At 40.9% G+C, this 18652-nt stretch overlaps 2 protein-coding genes across 6 annotated transcripts in view; one reads left to right on the top strand and one right to left on the bottom strand.

Moving 5' to 3' along the window:
* Window positions 1–231, bottom strand: part of Parp9 (poly(ADP-ribose) polymerase family member 9) — a 38470-nt gene extending 38239 nt beyond the window's left edge. Inside the window, exon 1 of the mRNA XM_027935944.2 lies at window positions 159–231. The gene's annotated coding sequence lies outside the window, so the exon portion shown is untranslated. The remainder of the gene's footprint in view (window positions 1–158) is intronic.
* A 37-nt stretch (window positions 232–268) lies between these two features.
* Window positions 269–14602, top strand: Dtx3l (deltex E3 ubiquitin ligase 3L). Of its 5 annotated transcripts, none has more exons than XM_071615287.1 (7): window positions 269–526; window positions 1713–1921; window positions 4169–5704; window positions 6698–6897; window positions 7730–7795; window positions 13506–13570; window positions 14376–14525. In XM_071615287.1, exons 1-7 carry the CDS (start codon window positions 343–345, stop codon window positions 14471–14473), a joined length of 2358 nt encoding a protein of 785 aa, XP_071471388.1. In that variant the 5' UTR covers window positions 269–342; the 3' UTR covers window positions 14474–14525. The 5 variants fall into 5 exon arrangements, with proteins under 5 accessions (XP_071471388.1, XP_071471387.1, XP_071471386.1 ...); XM_071615286.1 differs by having other exon boundaries at window positions 6698–6915; XM_071615285.1 differs by lacking the exon at window positions 13506–13570 and adding an exon at window positions 10492–10556 and having other exon boundaries at window positions 6698–6915.
* The last annotated feature ends 4050 nt before the right edge of the window (window positions 14603–18652 follow it).

The raw sequence follows: 18652 nt of genomic DNA, 5'->3' as shown, positions 1-18652 counted from the left end.
ACAACAATGGTTTAAAAGAACAGAAACACAAGAGAAACTTATTTTCCCTGCCTGGCTTACATCCTAACCTGGGGACGCCTGGCCCGGGGACCCCCGTCCTCGCCCACCCTCGCTCGAGCCTGCAGGAGAGCGTACCCCCAGGGACGGGACCCACTTACCCGACGCTGGCTGTGGGGCGGACTGCACAGACCAGAGGGGAGGCGGCTCTGCTGGGAACAGGGAGGGACTTCCAAAGAAGCGAAACTGAAACTTTGAGGCCCCAGTCGGCGGGGTGGGAGGCGCCTTTGCCCCGTCCGGCACAGAAGCGTCCCGGAGCCCCACTCGAGCCGCACGCCGAGCGCCATGGCCTCCAGCCCCTGCCCGCCGTCGCCGCTGCTCGTGCGGGTGTCCCAGTCCATGCCCCGGCTGCACAGGAAACTGGAAAGCTACTTCCAGAGCCGGCTCTCGGGCGGCGGGGAGTGCACGGTCCGGCCGGTCGGCCCGAGCGCCCCGGACACTTTCCGGGTGGAGTTCAGAGAAAGGGCAGGTGAGCTGCGGGCAGCGGAGGTGCCAAGGCCGTCCCGGGGGTGGGGGGCGCAGCGCCGCGGGTTTCCAGGGCGACCCAATTCAGTCTGACCTAGGGGAGCGCGCAGGAAAAAGTATGGAGCTGTCCTTGAGGGGGGCAAGAAGCGGGAGTTCCTGTTGCCAGCATCTCCTGCAACCCCACAGTGGAGGTTAGAGTCCTAGATGTGACCAGTCCCTGATCCGGGTTGACTACCTCAAGGATGGTACTTTCTAGTGCTTTTCTGAACTGACATATTTTTTCAATTGCCACAGAAATATAAGTACTGCCCCTTCCTTCCTCAGGTTCCTGGCAGTTGTTGTCCTTGTTGTTTAAGCATTGCAGTTTTATGTTGTAAATAATGATTCAATTGACTGACTTTTGAGGTTTACAAAAGTAATAGATGCTCCCTATAGAAAAGAGCAAAAAAGAAAACTATGTGGAGATAAACAATGGGAACATTTTGATGTATCTCTCTCCAGCCGTTTCCTATGAATGTCAGCAAACATATGCATTTCTAACAATCTGAGGAGAAACTTTGGATTCCTGCTTTAAAAAAAAAAAACTTAATTATTTAATGACTATTATTCCATATCATTGAAAGGCGGACTGGAAACATGATTTAAATGGGCCGATGATGTTCCATTATCATTAAGCATTCATTTTTATTGTAAAATGTAAGCTGTCCACTTCAGAGTTCTGAATAGCTCCCCCTATTTCCCCACCAAACTGCTATTCCAGCATGCAGGGAACAGTCTTACAGTGAGGTACTGGGCAGGGTATAAATGCAAGAATAATGGGATTACTGTCAGGCCTTCTGTGGCTGTTGGTTCTGTATCCGTGGATTCAACCAACCAGGGATGGAAACTGTCTTAATTACAGGAAAAAAAATAGCATCTGTACTGGACATGTACATTTTTTCTGTCATTATTCCCTGGACAATATAGTAAGACAACTATTTACATAGATTTACATTGCATTGGGTATTATAAGTAATCTGAGATGATTTAAAGTATTTAATACTTATGGAAGTATTACACCATTTTACATAAGGGACTTGAGCATCCATGGATTTGGGTATCTTTGGGGGTTCCCAAAACCAATTTTCAGGGAATTCCAAGGGCTATTTGAAATTTGTCCTGTGAATGTATGTTTAATGTCTCCACTGAAGCTAAGGAGGGAGTGTTGAAAAAAGGAGATCACCACATCTCGATTGATGAGAAACCTGTGCCCATTTTTCTGGATACCACTAAGAAGCCAAAAGAGAAAACAAAACCTGGAAGTTCTTCACTGACACAGTCACAAGCTGAAGCACAGTCTGGGGAGAAACATCCAAATAAAGGTCCTGTTCCTAATAATGTCAACTCCTATGTCCAAAAGGTGAGTGTTGGAAAAAGCAGCTGCCCCCATGGTTACCACACCTACTGCCTTTTTGTCCCAGCAGACAGTGCTGGGGACTAATAATGAGTCAGGCACTGGTTTAAGCACTAGGACACAGAGATGAACACAGCAGACAAGGTCCCTGCTCTCATGCAGCTGGTACTGGGGTGGAGAGGTGCACAGAAAAACAATAAGCAAGTAAAAACCTGAAAAAAAAAATTCAGAGGCTTGAGACCTGCTAAGAAAATAAAATAATCTTTTGCCTCAGAGAGAACAGGGCCAAGGCAAGAAAGGGAATGGTGAAGATGGTTCTACTTATGACCAGAAGTCAGAGCCAACTCTTCTGTGGAGGAGGTATTTGGCATGAGACATAATGAGGAGTCAGCCATGCAAGAATTCATTCCACAAATAGATACTGACTGACTGCTATGTGCCAGGCACTGTAATAGGGGCTGGGGACACAGCCAGGCACACAGAGACTTTGCCCACACACCACTTACCTTTAAGTGAGAGGAACCAACAATGTAAACAAATAGAAATGTAATAAAATGCCTATAAGTTTTGGAAAGAAGAATAAAGCAGGATTAATGAAAGAAACCCTATTTGACATAGGATGTCAAGAAGAACCACTCAGATAGAGTCATCTGAACAGACATGATTGAAGTAAGGGAGCTAGATGAGTGGGTTTCTGGAGGAAGAACATTCTAGGCCTTGGCCAAGGGATGCACATGTGCACACGCCCCACAAAAACTTATATCCTGAACTCTCAAGCTACAAAAAAGATAGAGTAGGGGAAGACAGTGAGCAAGGGAAGGAGTGCTGGCAACTCAAGAGAGGTCAGGTATTTAGGGGATGATGATAAGGACATGTTAAATGTTATTGTAAAATGTAAGCTGTCCACTTCAGAGTTCTGACATTTAACATTTCAAGTTAAATGTCAGGAGAGTCATCAGATGGTTTTGATCCAGGGGAGTGGGCATTTTCGTTTACATTTCTAAGGGATCAATCTGGCTGCTGTGTGTGGAAATACATGTGCAGGAAGGGCTAGAATAGAAAGTCAGAGCCCAGTTAGGAAAAGTTGCAATGAGCCAGGTGGAGGATGATAATGGCCTGGACTCTGGATGGTTCCCATAGACATATAAGAACAGGAGATTCAGGAAACATTTTGGAGATCTAGAGGAATAATGTTCCATGCAAAGAAAAGAACATGTGCAGAGACCTCAAGGGGGAACAAAACATTAGAAATTTTGCTTTTCTACTACATTTCATTCACCTCTGTCCTTTTTATTGTAAACTAGAATATCTTTTTTATAATTGAGCTTCTAAAAGGTCAAAGTTTAGGAAGGGCCTAGCAACTCTGTGGGAAGTCAAATGTTTAATTTTGTTGGTTTGTGTTTTATTTATTGTTGTTATTTGGTACTGGGATTGACCTCAGGAGCGCTTTACCACTAAGCTACATCCCCAGCCCTATTTTTTTTTTTTTTTTTGAGTCAGGGTCCCACTAAGTCGATAAGGCTGGCCTTGAACTTGCGATCCTCCTGGAGCCTTAGCCACCAGAGTCGCTAAGGTTATAGGCATGTGCTACCATGCCCAACTCTTTGTTTTTTTTAAATTATTTTTTATTAAATTATTTATTTATCCTAATTTGTTATACATGATGGCAGAATGCAATTCGCTTCATATTACACATATAGAGTGTTTATTTTTTAAAGAGGAAGGGTAAATAAGAGAAAAATATAGTAATAAGAAAAAAAATTATCCTCAGATTTGTGACTCTTTTCACAGACTATTTTGTGAGGACCACAGCAACTTATCCAGAGAACAGAAATGCCTCTCTCTACTGTCATTCCTCAAGGTCAGACAGGGGCAGCTTTAAAACCCAGTTCTTTTGTAACATAGAGCTTTTAAAAAATGTTCAATCCCAGGCTCCCCTGTAGACCATTTACATGAATCTCTGGAGATGAGCCTGAGCCCTGGCCCACTGGCCCTTTCTCCTTCCTTCCCACTCTTTCTTTCTCTCTTTCACTTTTTGAACTTCCCAGGTGATTCTAACATGCAGACAGGCCTGAGACCCTCTAGGCTGTAGTATACTGCATTCTCTTAAAGGATTTGAACAGGTGGCCCCCCATAAGGAAAGGCTTAGTGGTTGTTTCTGTAGTCTCAGGGCATTCTGAAGAATGCTGCGTTCTACTGGGGGCCTGGGAGTCTGAGATATTTTATTTGTTCCTGTTCCTTTGAATTTTTCAGATCTTTCTTACTGTGACAGCCGATCTGAACTGTGACCTGTTCTCCAAAGAGCAGAGGGCACATGTAACCACTCTCTGCCCCAGAGTCAAAAAGTTGGAGGGTGACAATGGAATTGAGAAGGTGTGTGGTGATTTCAGAGATATTGAGAAAATATATCACTTCTTAAGTGAGCAGCTCCTGGAGAATGAGAGGAATCAGGAATCTTCCCCTTCTACCACGGAGAGGAAACCACTTGACCAGCAGGACTGTGACAGCTGCTTTTTTCCTTCTGAACCAAAACCCAGGTCAGAAGAAAAAGGCAGCCATTTTGAAATTCCCTTGCATTTCTTTGAATACTTCAGATATACCTGTCCTGGTAAAATAGACTCAATAGAGAAAAGATTTGGTGTAAACACTAAAATTCAAGATATCCCTCCCAATACAGTCTATTTAGACTTTACCTCCAGCCATTCAGAGGACATAGAAGCAGCTCGTGAGTCTTTTGTCAGCGACTTTCAGAAGACCATTGAATCTCTGAAGCAAGAACGTGTCTTTTTAGAAGATAGGAAGTGGGCAAATAACATCAAACAGGAGTTGAGTCACAGATTTCCAAAGCTCCTGATAAAGGATCAAGGAGGAGTGCTCACTCTCCTTGGGACCCAAGATGACATTTCAGCTGCCAATCAAAAAATTTCCGAATTTCTTGTCTTGAAACCTGTGAAAATATTTGCTCCCAGTTGCATGAAGAACACAATTGAGATTGACACTGCTCACTATAAGCTTCTAGAAGCTCAGTTACTCAAAAAGATAGTAGAGATAGAGCAAAAGTACAATAGTCATAGTAAAGTTAGGGAGAAAGGTCAGAAAACCTGCATTCTATTTGATCCAAAGGATAAGGAGATAGATCTGTCTGTGCATGCTTATGCAAGTTTCATCGATGCCTTTCAACATGCCACCTGTCAGTTGACGAAAGAAGTCCTTTTACTGAAAACTTTGGGCAAGGAGAAACAGCACTTACGTGGGACTAAGTTTGCTGATGACTTTAGAAAGAGGCATCCAGATATACACTTTGTGCTGAGTCGAGAGACAATGACTTTGACTGGTTTGCCAAATCACGTTGCAGAGGCAAAACAATATGTCTTAAAGAGTGGGGACCTGTCTCTGTCAGCTGGAGAGAAATTGAACAAAGATCATGAAACACCCATGGACACTGATAGTAATAATTCAAAAGCAGCTTCGCCTTCATTCAAGGACTCTGCAAGTTCTGTGGCCTCCGAAGCAGATAAGAAGGAAAAGGACACCTGTGTCATCTGCATGGACACCATTAGTGACAAACACGTACTACCAAAGTGCAAGCACGAATTCTGCAGGTGTTGTATCATTGAAGCCATGTCTTATAAGCCTGTCTGCCCCGTGTGTCAGACTTCTTATGGTGTCCAGAAAGGGAATCAACCAGAAGGAACCATGATTCATAAAACTGTAAAAGAGTCACTTCCGGGTTATCCATCCTGTGGCACCATTGTCATTACATATGATATGTCAGGAGGCATACAAACGGTAAGTGTTTCTGGGGTCCCTGGGTTTCTTTCCACTACGTTGAGTGATTATCCTCTTGCCTATTTGACAATGGATTTCCCAGGGAATTATTTCATGGTCATGTGCAAGGGACAGAAATAGTGAAGAAGGTCACTTCATCTGCATATAATGTAGAGCTTTCATGTCTTTTTATTTTTAATTTTTCTTTTTCTCCTTACACATTTTTATGGGTTTTTATTTTGTTTTGAATTGTTTTGCATGTCATTTGGCAGTGTTGGGGATCAAACCCAGGACTTCATGCATCCAAAGGAGGTGCTCTACCACTGAACCATACCTCTAGCCCTACGTGATTTTCTTTTTTTCTTTCTTTCTTTTTTTTTTTGGTACTGGGGATTGAACTCAGGGGTGCTTAACCACTAAGCTACACCTCCAGTCCTTTTTATTTTTTATTTAGAGACAGGCTCTCGCTAAGTTGCTGAGGCTGGCTTTGAACTTGTGGTTCTTCTGCCTCAGCCTCCTGAGCTGCTAAGATTACATATACACTTTGTGCTGAGTCGAGAGACAATGACTTTGACTGGTTTGCCTCACGTTGCAGAGGCAAAACAATATGTCTTAAAGAGTGGGGACCTGTCTGTGTCAGCTGGAGAGAAATTGAACAAAGATCATGAAACACCCATGGACACTGATAGTAATAATTCAAAAGCAGCTTCACCTTCATTCAAGGAGGCTAATGGTGGTAAAAGCTACGTTACACCTAGCCCTACATGTATATTTCTTAAGATCAACAAAGGATGAATGGAGAATATGTGTTAGGATAGTAGGAGTCAGGAAGATAGGTAATGTTTGCAGTGTGAAGTTGAAAGAGGAGAAATATAAATTATTAGGAATATAAGTAACACTTTAATGCTTTTCTTGATTTTTTATTTGCTCTCTCTACAAATGAACATATCTATGCATATAGTAAAATTTAGACAGGGGACTGTTTTTGCCTGACATTTTTTTGTCTTTATACAGAACAAGCATCCAAACCCAGGAAAGCCTTATTATGGAATACAGCGAATTGCATACTTGCCTGATAATAAGGAAGGAAAGAAGGTTTTGGAACTACTTTCAAAAGCCTTTGAACAAAAGCTGATTTTCACAGTGGGGCAATCTCGAACATCAGGAATCTCAAATGTCATTACATGGAATGATATACATCACAAAACATCCCGGTACGGAGGACCAGAAAAGTGAGAACCTTTTGAAATATAGTAGTTCCTAAACAAAGTATAGAGGTTGTAAAATACAGCAATTTGAGGATGTGGATATAAGGAGATTTTATAGCACTGGTATCCTAGTATTATGAGAAATGCTAATCTAGGATGATAATTTCAAAGAGAGAAAGACTGGTCCCTATAACCACCTACCCTGCCAACTACAAATATTAGTTATTAAATTTTGCATCTAAGGGAAGAGGGTTTCAGAACCAAGGTGAATGGTATCTAAGTTGATTAAATTTGAGCATCATGTCTATTTGAAAGGTAGGTTCTAGAAGTGTTCCTTTGCTTTCTTTTAAGATCATCTTTCTTTCTGTCCTTTTTTTCTCATCAGTCCACAGAGAAGCTAAACTCTCTTGGTTTTAGTTTTGAGAGGCTAATGGTGGTAAAAGCTACGTTACAGGAAATCTGATTGTTGTTTATGAAACTCAGATTACTTCAGACCCTTGATATTCAAAAAGAAAAATATCCTGAGACTTTTTCAAATTGCCCAAGTTGAAAATCCTACTAGAATTTTCAACTTACGACTCCCTGTAAAATATAGCATATGATTATAATTGTATGAGAATCGCTGCTTACAATAAACTGAGAATTTTAAAGCCTGGTTGGAAAACAGATACTGGTCAGACAGCTAGGCTCACTTACTAGCTAAATGAGAAAACATCTGCACATTGAAGAACAGTTATACATCACCCATAATTATTCACAACCCTGAATAGGAAATCCTCAAATGCAGATGATATTAACCATTTGTGATGATGCATAAAAGGGTTTTTTCTTTCTGCAGTTATGGCTACCCTGATCCTCACTACCTGGAACGTGTCAAGGAGGAACTGAAAGCTAAAGGAATTGAGTAAGAAAACTGCTGGAAGAATGTCTTAACCCAGGCTTTCAAAGGATATATTTTAGAAGGCTACATTAATGCAATCCTTCTGTAGAAACACCTTTTAAAAATTTGCATCTCAAGAAGTGGTTTGTATAAGAGTAGAAACCTAGTCTATCACTTTGGAGTGTAGCCTTTTTATGGAAGGCAGAAGCCCCCAAGAGCTGCATAATTTTGCTGCAAAAGTATGTCTCATTCTTGTATTATGGTTGAGGGTAAAGGGTGGGTCTGAAAATAACCTTCTCATCCTTCCGTTGTACTATAGCAACCGATTGACCCTTTTCTTTCCTTTTTTATGGAGTTGGGGGTAGAACCCAGGGCCACTGAGATTCGCCCCCACTCCTTGGATCCTCTTTCATTCCCATCTCTAAGGTAGTACTTTAATTATTTCTTTTCTTTCTCTTTAACCTCCACTGGTAAAGGTGAGAGCCTTCTGTAAAAAGAAGAGGAAAAACAAGGCTTTACTTATGGAAAATTAGAGAGCCACATGCCCCCCTCTTCTTCCCCATGGCAAGAAAAGTGACCAGGAGCAGAGATTGGGCAACCTTTGGTAATAAGTGAAATAAGACTCGTATTTCTTAATGACATAGAACATAGAATACAGTTGGTGCTTAATACATTTTTATTTTCTGACTCAAGTTAGAGGAGGTCCACAAAGAGATATATACTTTTAAAATCTTTGACGGAAGCAGGAAGCCATTTCTGGAGTCCTCACCACTCATTTGGAAAACTGAGTTTCTTAACTCCACTATTCTTGGTGGCTGAACTCCTAACCAAGCTCCTAACTTGACTCTTGCTCCTCTCTGATCCTGGGAACCTGCCCCATGGGTCGCATTTGCCTTGCCGTAGAATTACTACATGTTTTTGAACAGATCCCCCCCCGCAACTGAATATGTTGTACTTTTGAATTATCCTGCTTCCATTTTTAACAATAAGTAAACTTACTTTAGTTTCCATTGTCTACCACTTACAGTAACTATAGCTCCAATGAAGTCATTTGTTGTCTGTTCACTAAATCTCACCAATTCTTGTTTTCACTCTTAAAATCTTTCTAATCCTCTCTCTGGAGAAAAAAAAAAAGCCTACAACAAGAAATATGTCTCATTTAAGATTTTACTTTTAAATATTTCTCCAAGTCAGAAAAAAAGCTACTATAGCAAATCATCCAGTTATTTATTGTACACTCTCCCAAACTGGTGAGCAAGATACCTTGTTCTTTTCCTAAAGAAACACATGAACACACATTGTTTTTTTTTCAATCAGGTAATAATATTTATTGAGTACTTCCCTTGTCACAACCCTTATAAGAGCTTTACATCTGTGTGATTAGTACAATTAGTATTTTTTTTTTTTTTTTGTACTGGGGATTGAACCCAAGGGGGCTTAGCCACTGAGCCATATCCCAGACCTTTTTTTTTGTATTTTATTTAGAGATTGGGTCTCGATGAGTTGCTTAGGGTCTCACTAAGTTGCTGAGACTGGCTTTGAACTCGCAATCCTTCTGCCTCAGCCTCCCAAGCCACTGGGATTACAGGTGTGCACTTCCGTGCACGGCTAGTGTTCCCCTTTTTTAACCAAGAAAACTAGACTGGGGATATAGCTCAGGAGGTAGAGTGCTTACCTAGCATGTGCAAGGCTCTGGGTTCAATCCCCAGGACCAAAAAGAAAAAAAAAAAAAAGAAGAAGAAGAAGAAGAAAGAAAGAAAGAGAAAATAGCCAAGAAAACTGATAGAAAGCATAAGTAAATTACCAAAGATCACAGTTAACAAATGAAAGTGCTAGCATTTGAACCAGGTAAACTTGCTCCAGGATTTCTATATCCCACCACCGTACTGCCTTCCCACTGAGGTACTTCTCCATGGAGCTGGCCAAGGAGTTCCAATTATTTTAGGCTTCTTTCAGAAATGGACCCCTATACAGTGCTCAAAAGCAAATTTCCTCCAGGAAAGTCCTATTCAAAGGTCTTAAAAACCGGGGCTGGGGTTGTGACTCAGCGATAGAGCACTCGCCTAGCAAGTGTGGGGCCCTGGGTTCAATTCTCCGTACCACATGAAAAATAAATAAATAAAGGTATTGTGTCCGATTAAAAAAAAAAAAATTCTTAAAAACCCAGAATCCTCTCCTTGTGCAGAGAGTTAAGGAAAATTACACTAAAGGATTCTCTCTCTCTCTCTCTTTAATCAGATTATACATTTAGTTTTTCATGATTCATTAAATTCTTTATTGTTATCATTTATTGTTTTCTATCTTCTGATCTTTTGGTTAAATTTACTCCAAAGAAGTAGAAGTTTAGTTTCTATTAACTTCTGGATTGCATTCTGTGTGCAAATTCAATTTCCATGGTGTGAGTGGTTTTTGAGCATTTGGATTACTGCTTCTGTTCTTTGGAAGGTCTTTTCATCCACTTTAAATAAAATCAAATCCATGTTTGGAACAGATTGTCTGTGTTCTTTCCCTTGTTTCTTTTCTCTTAGGTTGAGATTCTGGGTATTTTCTTCAACACAAACAGTATAAAACCGTATAACATATATGTGGACATCTTTGGTTGATTTTGTGTGTAGCCATTTGCTAAATATTATCACAGTAGAACTTCACTATTTACTTCACTGCTGCCAATTTGGCTATGAAAATCATATTTCTCAATACTTTTTCTTCCTGGCACATAGGTTTCTAAAGAAGATAAAAGTAGCCTACAGGTTTCATCCCTTCTCTTCTGCTAGAGAAAGCACAGGTAAAACCCTATCAAACTATTGCCCCCTCCTTGCTCACTGAGCACCAGCAAACTGGGTTGCACCCTCCCCTCCCAACGAAAAAGGAGAATTAAAAAATAATACTGAGGGTTGGGATTGTGGCTCAGCGGTAGAGCGCTCGCCTAGCACTGGCAGGACCCAGGTTCGATTCTCAGCACCACATAAAAAAATAAAGGCATTGTGTGTCCATCTACACCTAAAAAATAAACATTTTTTTTTTAAAAAATAATACTGAGATATTGGATGTTTCCCTAGGAATCGTATCAGGAGAAAAACAGTCATTAGAGAAAAATCAGACCATCACTGGATTTTCCTATACATATCTGAATAGTTTTTGCTTTGATTTCCATAGGAGAGTTCAGCACTATGGCCTTTTTATCGACTGGGTCCTGGGGCCTCTAAAACATTGAGAATGAGGCAAAAATTAAGATGCTATTTGTATGATAGGTTCAAGCTCAAGGCAGTGCATGTAGGGATGAACAAAAAGAGGCAAAGCAGGATGCAAAGCAGTGCTCTGAGTTATCACCCTGGCTACTCCTCCAAAAAGTCCGTTTCAAAGACTCAGCAGGTTGCTCAGCAGATAGCAGCTCTGTTCACTGGGCATGTGAACTGAAAAAGACTCCAGAAATCATCCTATTTCAATGCCTCATTTTATAGAGGGAACTCAGATTTATTTCTTGAGAAAACAAGAGAAGATATAAAGCACATTTATAATGTATTTAAATGTCGCCTTAGTGGCACTTTTGGCTTCTCCCTCTTCTGCATCAGTCCCATCCATTCTCACTGGTCCTGCTTCAGATCTCACTGTCCAGTTGGTGTCCTCATAGTTCTTTTACCAGAACTATTGAAATACCCTGTCAGAACTCTTTCTGTCCCCATTCCCCTTTCACCTCCCACCTCAAACTACCTTCTGAGAAAACAGCTCTTGTGGGAGACCAAGCTCGCTTGTGACTGAGTCAGCTCCCCTGCTGGGTGATATGGCACCCATGCTGCTAGACTGCCCCACTCTTCTAAGGTTCAAGTGACTGTGTCTTGCTACAGCCCCATGGGTGAAGCTATGCTCACTTGTTCCTTTGTAATATAATCCCTTGCCCTGTTTAGGGTAGAATCTTCCATGGAAGTGCCTTGTGTGTGTCCCCTTCTCTTACTGTGCCCTTGGGTGTGGCCTACCCAGATGTCAGTCAACCTGCTGACAGTGTACATCATGAAGATAGACTCAGCCCCTTGAAACCTGCCTCATTTGAATAGCTTCTCCTCAATAAAAGGGGTCAGCGCGTTCTCTCTCTCTCTCTCTCTCTCTCTCTCTCTCTCATCCTGTGGACCTTTAAGGTCAGAGGAGCTGTCACAGCGACCCCAATGAAAAAGGTATTTGTGTCTCTTGTGTGGTTATTTTGCGCAGCCCAGTTAGCCCAGTTCAACTGGAGTAAACCCTGAGTCTTTTAGTCTCAAACAGAAACCCTGCAAGCTCTGATCTCTTCTGAGGATATGCCTTCAGTGGCTTCCTGATGCCCCAACAGTACTTCTTGAACTTCTTCTTGTGTCAGAAATCACCTGGATGCTAGTTGCTGAGAGGCCCTGGGTTTTATTCCCAGTATCATGGGGGCAGGGGGTGGAAATTTTAATCCTCATGATAATACTGTGAAGAGGGGGTTAATCCTCAAGATAGTACTTTGAAAGATATGGCTGTGCCATTGTATGGATTTAATTAATTGAGGTTACACAGCTAATGAATCTGACCCATACTATGTGATTTTGACCCATCCATTTGTGTGTGTGTGTGTACGCTCACATGTGCACTCCTGCATTCTGGGAACTGAACCCAGGGCCTCTAACATGCTAGGCAAGCGTTCTACCACTAATCAACATCCCCAAACCTTCTACTTGCTTTAGTAGATTTTTAAAATCACATATTTTAGCCTGGTGAGGTGGCCCAATGCTGTAATTCCAGTAACCTGAGAGGCTGAGGCAGGAGCCTACAAGTTGGAGGCCAGCCTGGGTAACTTAGAAGCCCTGTTTCAAAATAAAAAGAGCTGGGGATGTAGCTCAGTACTTGCCTAGCACAGGTCAGGCTCTGGATTCAACAGCCCCTCTCCCCGATACACCTCATTAATCCTTAATTTTGGAGGTCACACAGCTAAGCAATATATTATTAGTCTACAGCTTTGCTATAGATGACACTGTTATGCTCGAATTCGGGACCCCCCAAAAGACCACCAGAGACCAAGATCGATGTAAACAGCAAAGAGGTGTTTATTGCGAGCTAGCTTGGTCCTCTACGCGCACACATAGCAACTGGTGACGCTGAGAGGCCCCGAGCCCAGGGTTTGCAGCAGTTTTATACATTCTTTGGAGAAGGCAGGGACCCCCACATACATCATAGCATCTCTTGGCAAATCATCCACACCGCGGGAGAATCAAACAACAACTCTAAAACATGATTAGCACATTCACTGGCTGGAACAAGTTGGGTAGGGGTGATTGGTTACTACAAGAAGGGGATTCATTTGAACTGATTGGTTTAAGCCAAGAGGGGTGTACGTGCTGAACTACATGGTTTCCCAACACGTTATCAACCACCTTAAACTACTGGGAGGGTCATCTGGCATCCCAGGTATTTCCCTGTCTCATGCTGATTGGTGGCCGCTAGGGGGTTGCTATGGATCCCCACCTAGCCTGACTGAGTCAGGGACACCTGGCGCAGCAGATCTTTCCTATCATTCGTAGATAAACAACTTAGCAGGGTGGGAATGTGCCTAGGAGTGCTCTGTGGGTCCTTCCAAGGACAAAGGTCATGTCCCTTCCTTGGACAGGCTTTGCTCTGAGGTAGAGGCTGGTTTTTCAACACCTCTGACTGAAGCTACCTAATAGTTTGTTAAAATTCTTTTTTGTTTTTTAAAGAGAGAGAGAGAATTTTAATATTTATTTTTTAGTTTTCGGCGGACACAACATCTTTGTTTTGTATGTGGTGCTGAGGATCGAACCCCTCGCATGCCAGGTGAGCGCGCTACCACTTGAGCCACATCCCCAGCCCTGTTAAAATTCTTCTGTGAAAAGTTGCATTTCAGTATTCAGACAAAAAAAAAAAAATACTAGACTACTCACAGATAGCCAGAAAAATGGGCCTGGAGAAGAAAAGAAGGAAGACAGAAATGGGAAATCAAATTTCTGACTCCAACTATTCCTAGCCACAAGGACATCTCCTTAACAGCCCATAGAAGAGACCAACCCTCAAAAGTACTTCCTCTTGCTCCAACAGACCTTCACTCCCACTCTTGTGCTGATTAAGGCTTAGAAATCACTTTTCTTCAGATTTGCTGAAGAAGGCAAAATAGAGTTGATTGGCCTCTTTTCTAAGTCCTATATCTATAGGGAAAGATCAAGCCCATAAAAACCCCTGGACGACAGACACTCCTTGGCATCCCTCTCTTTGGCATCCCTCTCTTGAGACTCCTCCTTCTTCAGGAGCTCTGCTTTCTTTCTGTTATGCTAACAAATCCTGTCACTTTGCTCTCACCCTTGTGTCCCTCTTCATTATTTGTGAGACAAAGAACCCACCCAATCCACCCTCCTGTTACACTCTAGTCCTTTATTTTCTATTATCGTCCTAGACCCACTCCCCCGCCCCCATCATCTTCCCCTGTACTCTCATGAAATATGTTTTTTTGTTGTTGTTGTTTTTTGGTGGGTTTTTTTTTTTTTTTTCATCCTAAAGATTAACTTTGCAGGGTGAACTATTCCCGGGAAAAGGGAAGTATAAAGACATGAGTTATGAGACTTTCTAACCCGTAACTTTTCTTTAGTTTTACAGCACCCAGAACTTCTCTCGTCCTACAGCAGCCCCTGCTCAGAAAGGCAGGTCCAAGGAAATTTGTCGCCACCCTGGCCGCCGCCCATCTGATCTGCCCCCCCCCCCCCATCCCTCTAAAAAGGTCTTGTGCCTGAGACCCCTAAGCAAGATGGCTTTTTTAGGACAAGCGTCCCCATCTTCAGATTCTGTCTTCTTGCCAATAAATATCACTCTGCCTCTCAAATGTTTAGTTTCATCGGGCAGATAGAACCAGAACTTTCCCCGTTACATTTCACGGAAAAGAAAACGAAAGGAGCTCAAGGCAGGTTCCGGGTCTCGTGGGTGGGGTGGCCCCGGGCGGTCCCGGAGAAGCAGCCGAGCCCGGGATGGCTGCGCTCCTTCCCGCTCTGGTGGAGGGGTCCTGAGGTCCCAACCCTCCCAAGAACCTGAGCGCCAAGTTGCAGATGTACTTTCAGAGTCGGGAGAGATCGGGCTGCGGGGAGTTCGAGGTCCACCAGGAGCCCCGGGAGCCCGCCCCGCTTCCTGGGTGGGGCGCTGGGGACTGCAGGAGACCCCGCAGCCTGGAGCCACGCAAAGCGGTTCTCTGTTAGGGGCCCTGACAGCGCTGGCTTGAGACTGCATATCCCGCGGAGTGGAGTGCAGAATTATCATTTTTCATAGTGTCTTTGGTCTTCCTCCCACTCCCATCGAATTTTGGAAGGCTTTTTTTTTTTTTTTTTAATAAATCAGGGTTATTAACCTTTTATCAGTTATGTGTTATGAATATTTCTTCCTAGTTTCTCATTTGTCTTTTGAATTTGTTTATGGGGGCTTTTTTGTTTGTTTGTTGGCATATGCTAGGCTATCACTGAGCCAAATGAAGAGTTTTATCTCATCTTTTTCTATTCTATGTTCCTTTTTAAAAAATCAAATATAATTGCATCAGTATCTTAAGAACAATGTTGAATTGTATTGTAGATAGTTACCATACTCACCATGGTCCCATCCCTAATAAGAATCCCTACAGAGTTTCCTTAAGTTAAGATGATGACTTCAGAATTGAAGCATACATATTTTATTATGCTAAGGAAATATCCATTCAATTTTTTTTCCCCCAAGACATTTTATTAGGAAAGGGTGTTAAATTTGCTCCAATGCTTTTCAGCATCTATGAAATTACTCATATTGTTTTTTCCCTTAGACCTATTAACATAGTAAATTTTATATTACTAGATTTTCTAATATTGACCCATCTTCCATTTGCTTGACTTTTATGTAATTTATATTCCAATGAATTAAATATTGATATTTCTAAACCTCCTTCAGCATGCTGAATTTATCCTTCCAAGAATTATCTGATGGAAGACTTTCAGTTTATCAGATGGATATGATAACTTACCATCTCCTGTTCCATTTCCCAACTATGGACAATTTACAGCCCTGGCTGAGAAGAGGCCTATGTTCCATTGTGTTAATTTATCAACATGCATTTCTTGAGTGTTTGCTGTGTTGCAAATACCTTTTTGCATTTATTAATGCTTCAATAGTTTATGTTTATGCATTTAAATTGACGCCTGTAGGTCATCTGTTTGCTTCATTAATTGAAAAATGTCCACCTTAGTACAACTAGTTAAATAAATATGCCACTCTTATTAACTCCTTAGAGTATTTAAAGTTAAAAACTGGCCAGGCACAGTGGTGTATGTCAGTAATACCAGAAAGCTCGGGAGGCTGAGGCAAAAGGATCTCAAATACAAAGCCAGCCTCAGCAATTTAGTAAGAATATAAGCAACCTAGTGAGACTTTGTCTCAAAAGAATAAAAAGGGGTGGGGATGTAGCTCTGTGGTTAAGTGTCCCTGGGTTCAATCTCTAGTACCAAAAAAATAAACAAACAGATAAATATATAAGTAAACATTTAAAAAATTCTCATCTTGGGTTAATTTTACTGTGGGTATGTGTTGATCGTAAGCTATTAACTGATATTTAACTTTTTTCACAATGAAAACTAACTTTCCCAACAATATTTATTGTTATGATTCATCCCTCTACTCTCTTATTTGTTATTTATTTTTTTTTAATTTTTCTTTTTAGTTGTAGAATGTATTTTGACATTATCATATATACATGGAGTATAACTTCTTGTGGTTGTATATGATGTGAAGTTACACTGGTCGTGTATTCATACAGGAATATTTTATTCCTCTTAATATTTCATATATTAAACTTCTTGGTAGATTAAGGCTTATTTCTGAAATTGCTATTGTGCTTCTTATGAAGAACTATTTAATTTTATGATTTAAAAAATATACTAATTTTTAGGGAAGTTTTGGGGTCATAGCAAAATTGAGCAGAAAATATGGAGAGTTTTCCATATGTCTTGTATACCAACACACATCCTTCACAGAAAGGAATTTAAGGATGAGTCAAATTGAGGCATAGATTGATTTTATTGAGAGGAAGAAGTACACACTTTGAGAGACAGGGTAGATTGTGGACATTGCAGAGTAATGTACCAGCTATGTCTTACCTAGGTATGTGTACACATGTAAAATCTGTAAAGACACCATGTAAGAGGTTATTTTTAGTTCTCCTTTGTATTGGTAACTGGACATGTTGACCATTACTGTGGTGGGGGGTTATTTTTTTTCTTTGTTTTTGATGCATTCTGCTTTGTGAATGTAAAGAGTACTACATGAGTGTAACCATGGATAAGGTCCAATAATTGATTGAACAGTGCTGTTTGTAACCTTTAAATCTGGACTTTTGATCCATGTGAAAGTAGACTTTATACCATGGCCACTCTTATTTTGTCCTGCACATCTGTTTTCTAACTATCCTATGTCATCTGTTCTATCTCAATGGTACTTTATTTTTATGGTAATGATATGTTTCAATAGAGATCAAAGTATGGTGGAGTTTATGGGGGGACAGGGAGAAATCAGATTTAAGAAACAATAGTATATTATAATCATTATTACTATTTTCAGATTATAAAGTGGCTGTACATACTTGATAATATTTGTAGAGGTAATTTGATTCTTGTTCCTCTAATAATCTCAAACAAGGTCATTGTTAAAAACAAACAATTATGGGGTGGGGGGCAGCTGGGGTTGTGGAAATATTGTGTTCAACTACAACTAAAAAATAAATATTAAAAAAAAAAAAACCAACTATGCTGGCTGGAGTTGTGGCTCAGCAGTAGAGCTCTCACCTAGCATGTATGAGGCACTGGGTTCATCCTCAGCATCACATAAAAATAAATAAAGATTGGGGCTAGAGTCGTGGCTCAGTGGTAAGATGTTCACTTAGCACGTGTGAGGCCCTGGGTTCGATCCTCAGCACCACATAAAAATGAATATATAAGTAAAGGTATTGTATCCAAATGAAACTAAAAAATAAATATTTTTTAAAAATAAAATTAAATAAATAAATAAAGGTATTGTGTTCACCTAAAACTAAAAACAAACAAACAAAAGCTATGCATTCAGGGTAGGCATGTAGGGTAGATTGAAGCTGAAACTATTGAATCTAATTTTACATAGAAATTTAGCTTCTAAATCATATTACTTTTTAAAATATATTTTCTTTTAATACAAAATGAAGTTATAGTACAAATAAACTTATTTTTATTTGTAGATGTCAGCACATTTGTTAATGTTTGTGATAGACACCACAAAGTTCAGTGACTTCATATTTTCCCAAGCCTTCTGGAACTGACAAGAACCATTAAGATTAAAAATATGGGCTGGGGATGTGGCTCAAGTGTTAGCGCGCTCGCCTGGCATGCGTGCAGCCCGGGTTCGATCCTCAGCACCACATACAAACAAAGATGTTGTGTCCGCCGAAAACTAAAAAATAAATATTAAAATTCTCTCTCTCTCTCTCTCTCTCTCTCTCTCTCTCTCTCTCTCTCTCTCCTCTCTCTCTCTTTAAAAAAAAAAAAAAAGATCAAAAATATGTCACCTTGGGGCTGGGGTTGTGGCTCAGGGGTAGAGCCCTTGCCTAGGACGTGTGAGGCCCTGGATTCGATCCTCAGCACCACGTTAAAATAAATAAAAGCAAAGGTATAGTGTGTAACTACAAGTAAAAAATAAATAAATATTTTAAAATGCCACCTTATGTTGAAAATAATTACATAATTTTTTTTCTTGGAAAAATACTAAAAATGGAAAAGAACGAGTTGTCAATATACAGTTCTCAGAATTTCCCAGATGAGAGTTCAGTCTTAGTTGAGTTTTCTGGCTACAAAGGTGCCATCGATTTCCCTTCCCTGTGGGGCGTGGCAGTTC

This window comes from Marmota flaviventris, chromosome 8 (genome assembly GCF_047511675.1).
Source record: "Marmota flaviventris isolate mMarFla1 chromosome 8, mMarFla1.hap1, whole genome shotgun sequence".
Taxonomy (NCBI): Eukaryota; Metazoa; Chordata; class Mammalia; order Rodentia; family Sciuridae; genus Marmota; species Marmota flaviventris.
Note: the sequence above shows the minus strand (reverse complement) of the source record. Positions and strands in the feature narration are given on the sequence as shown.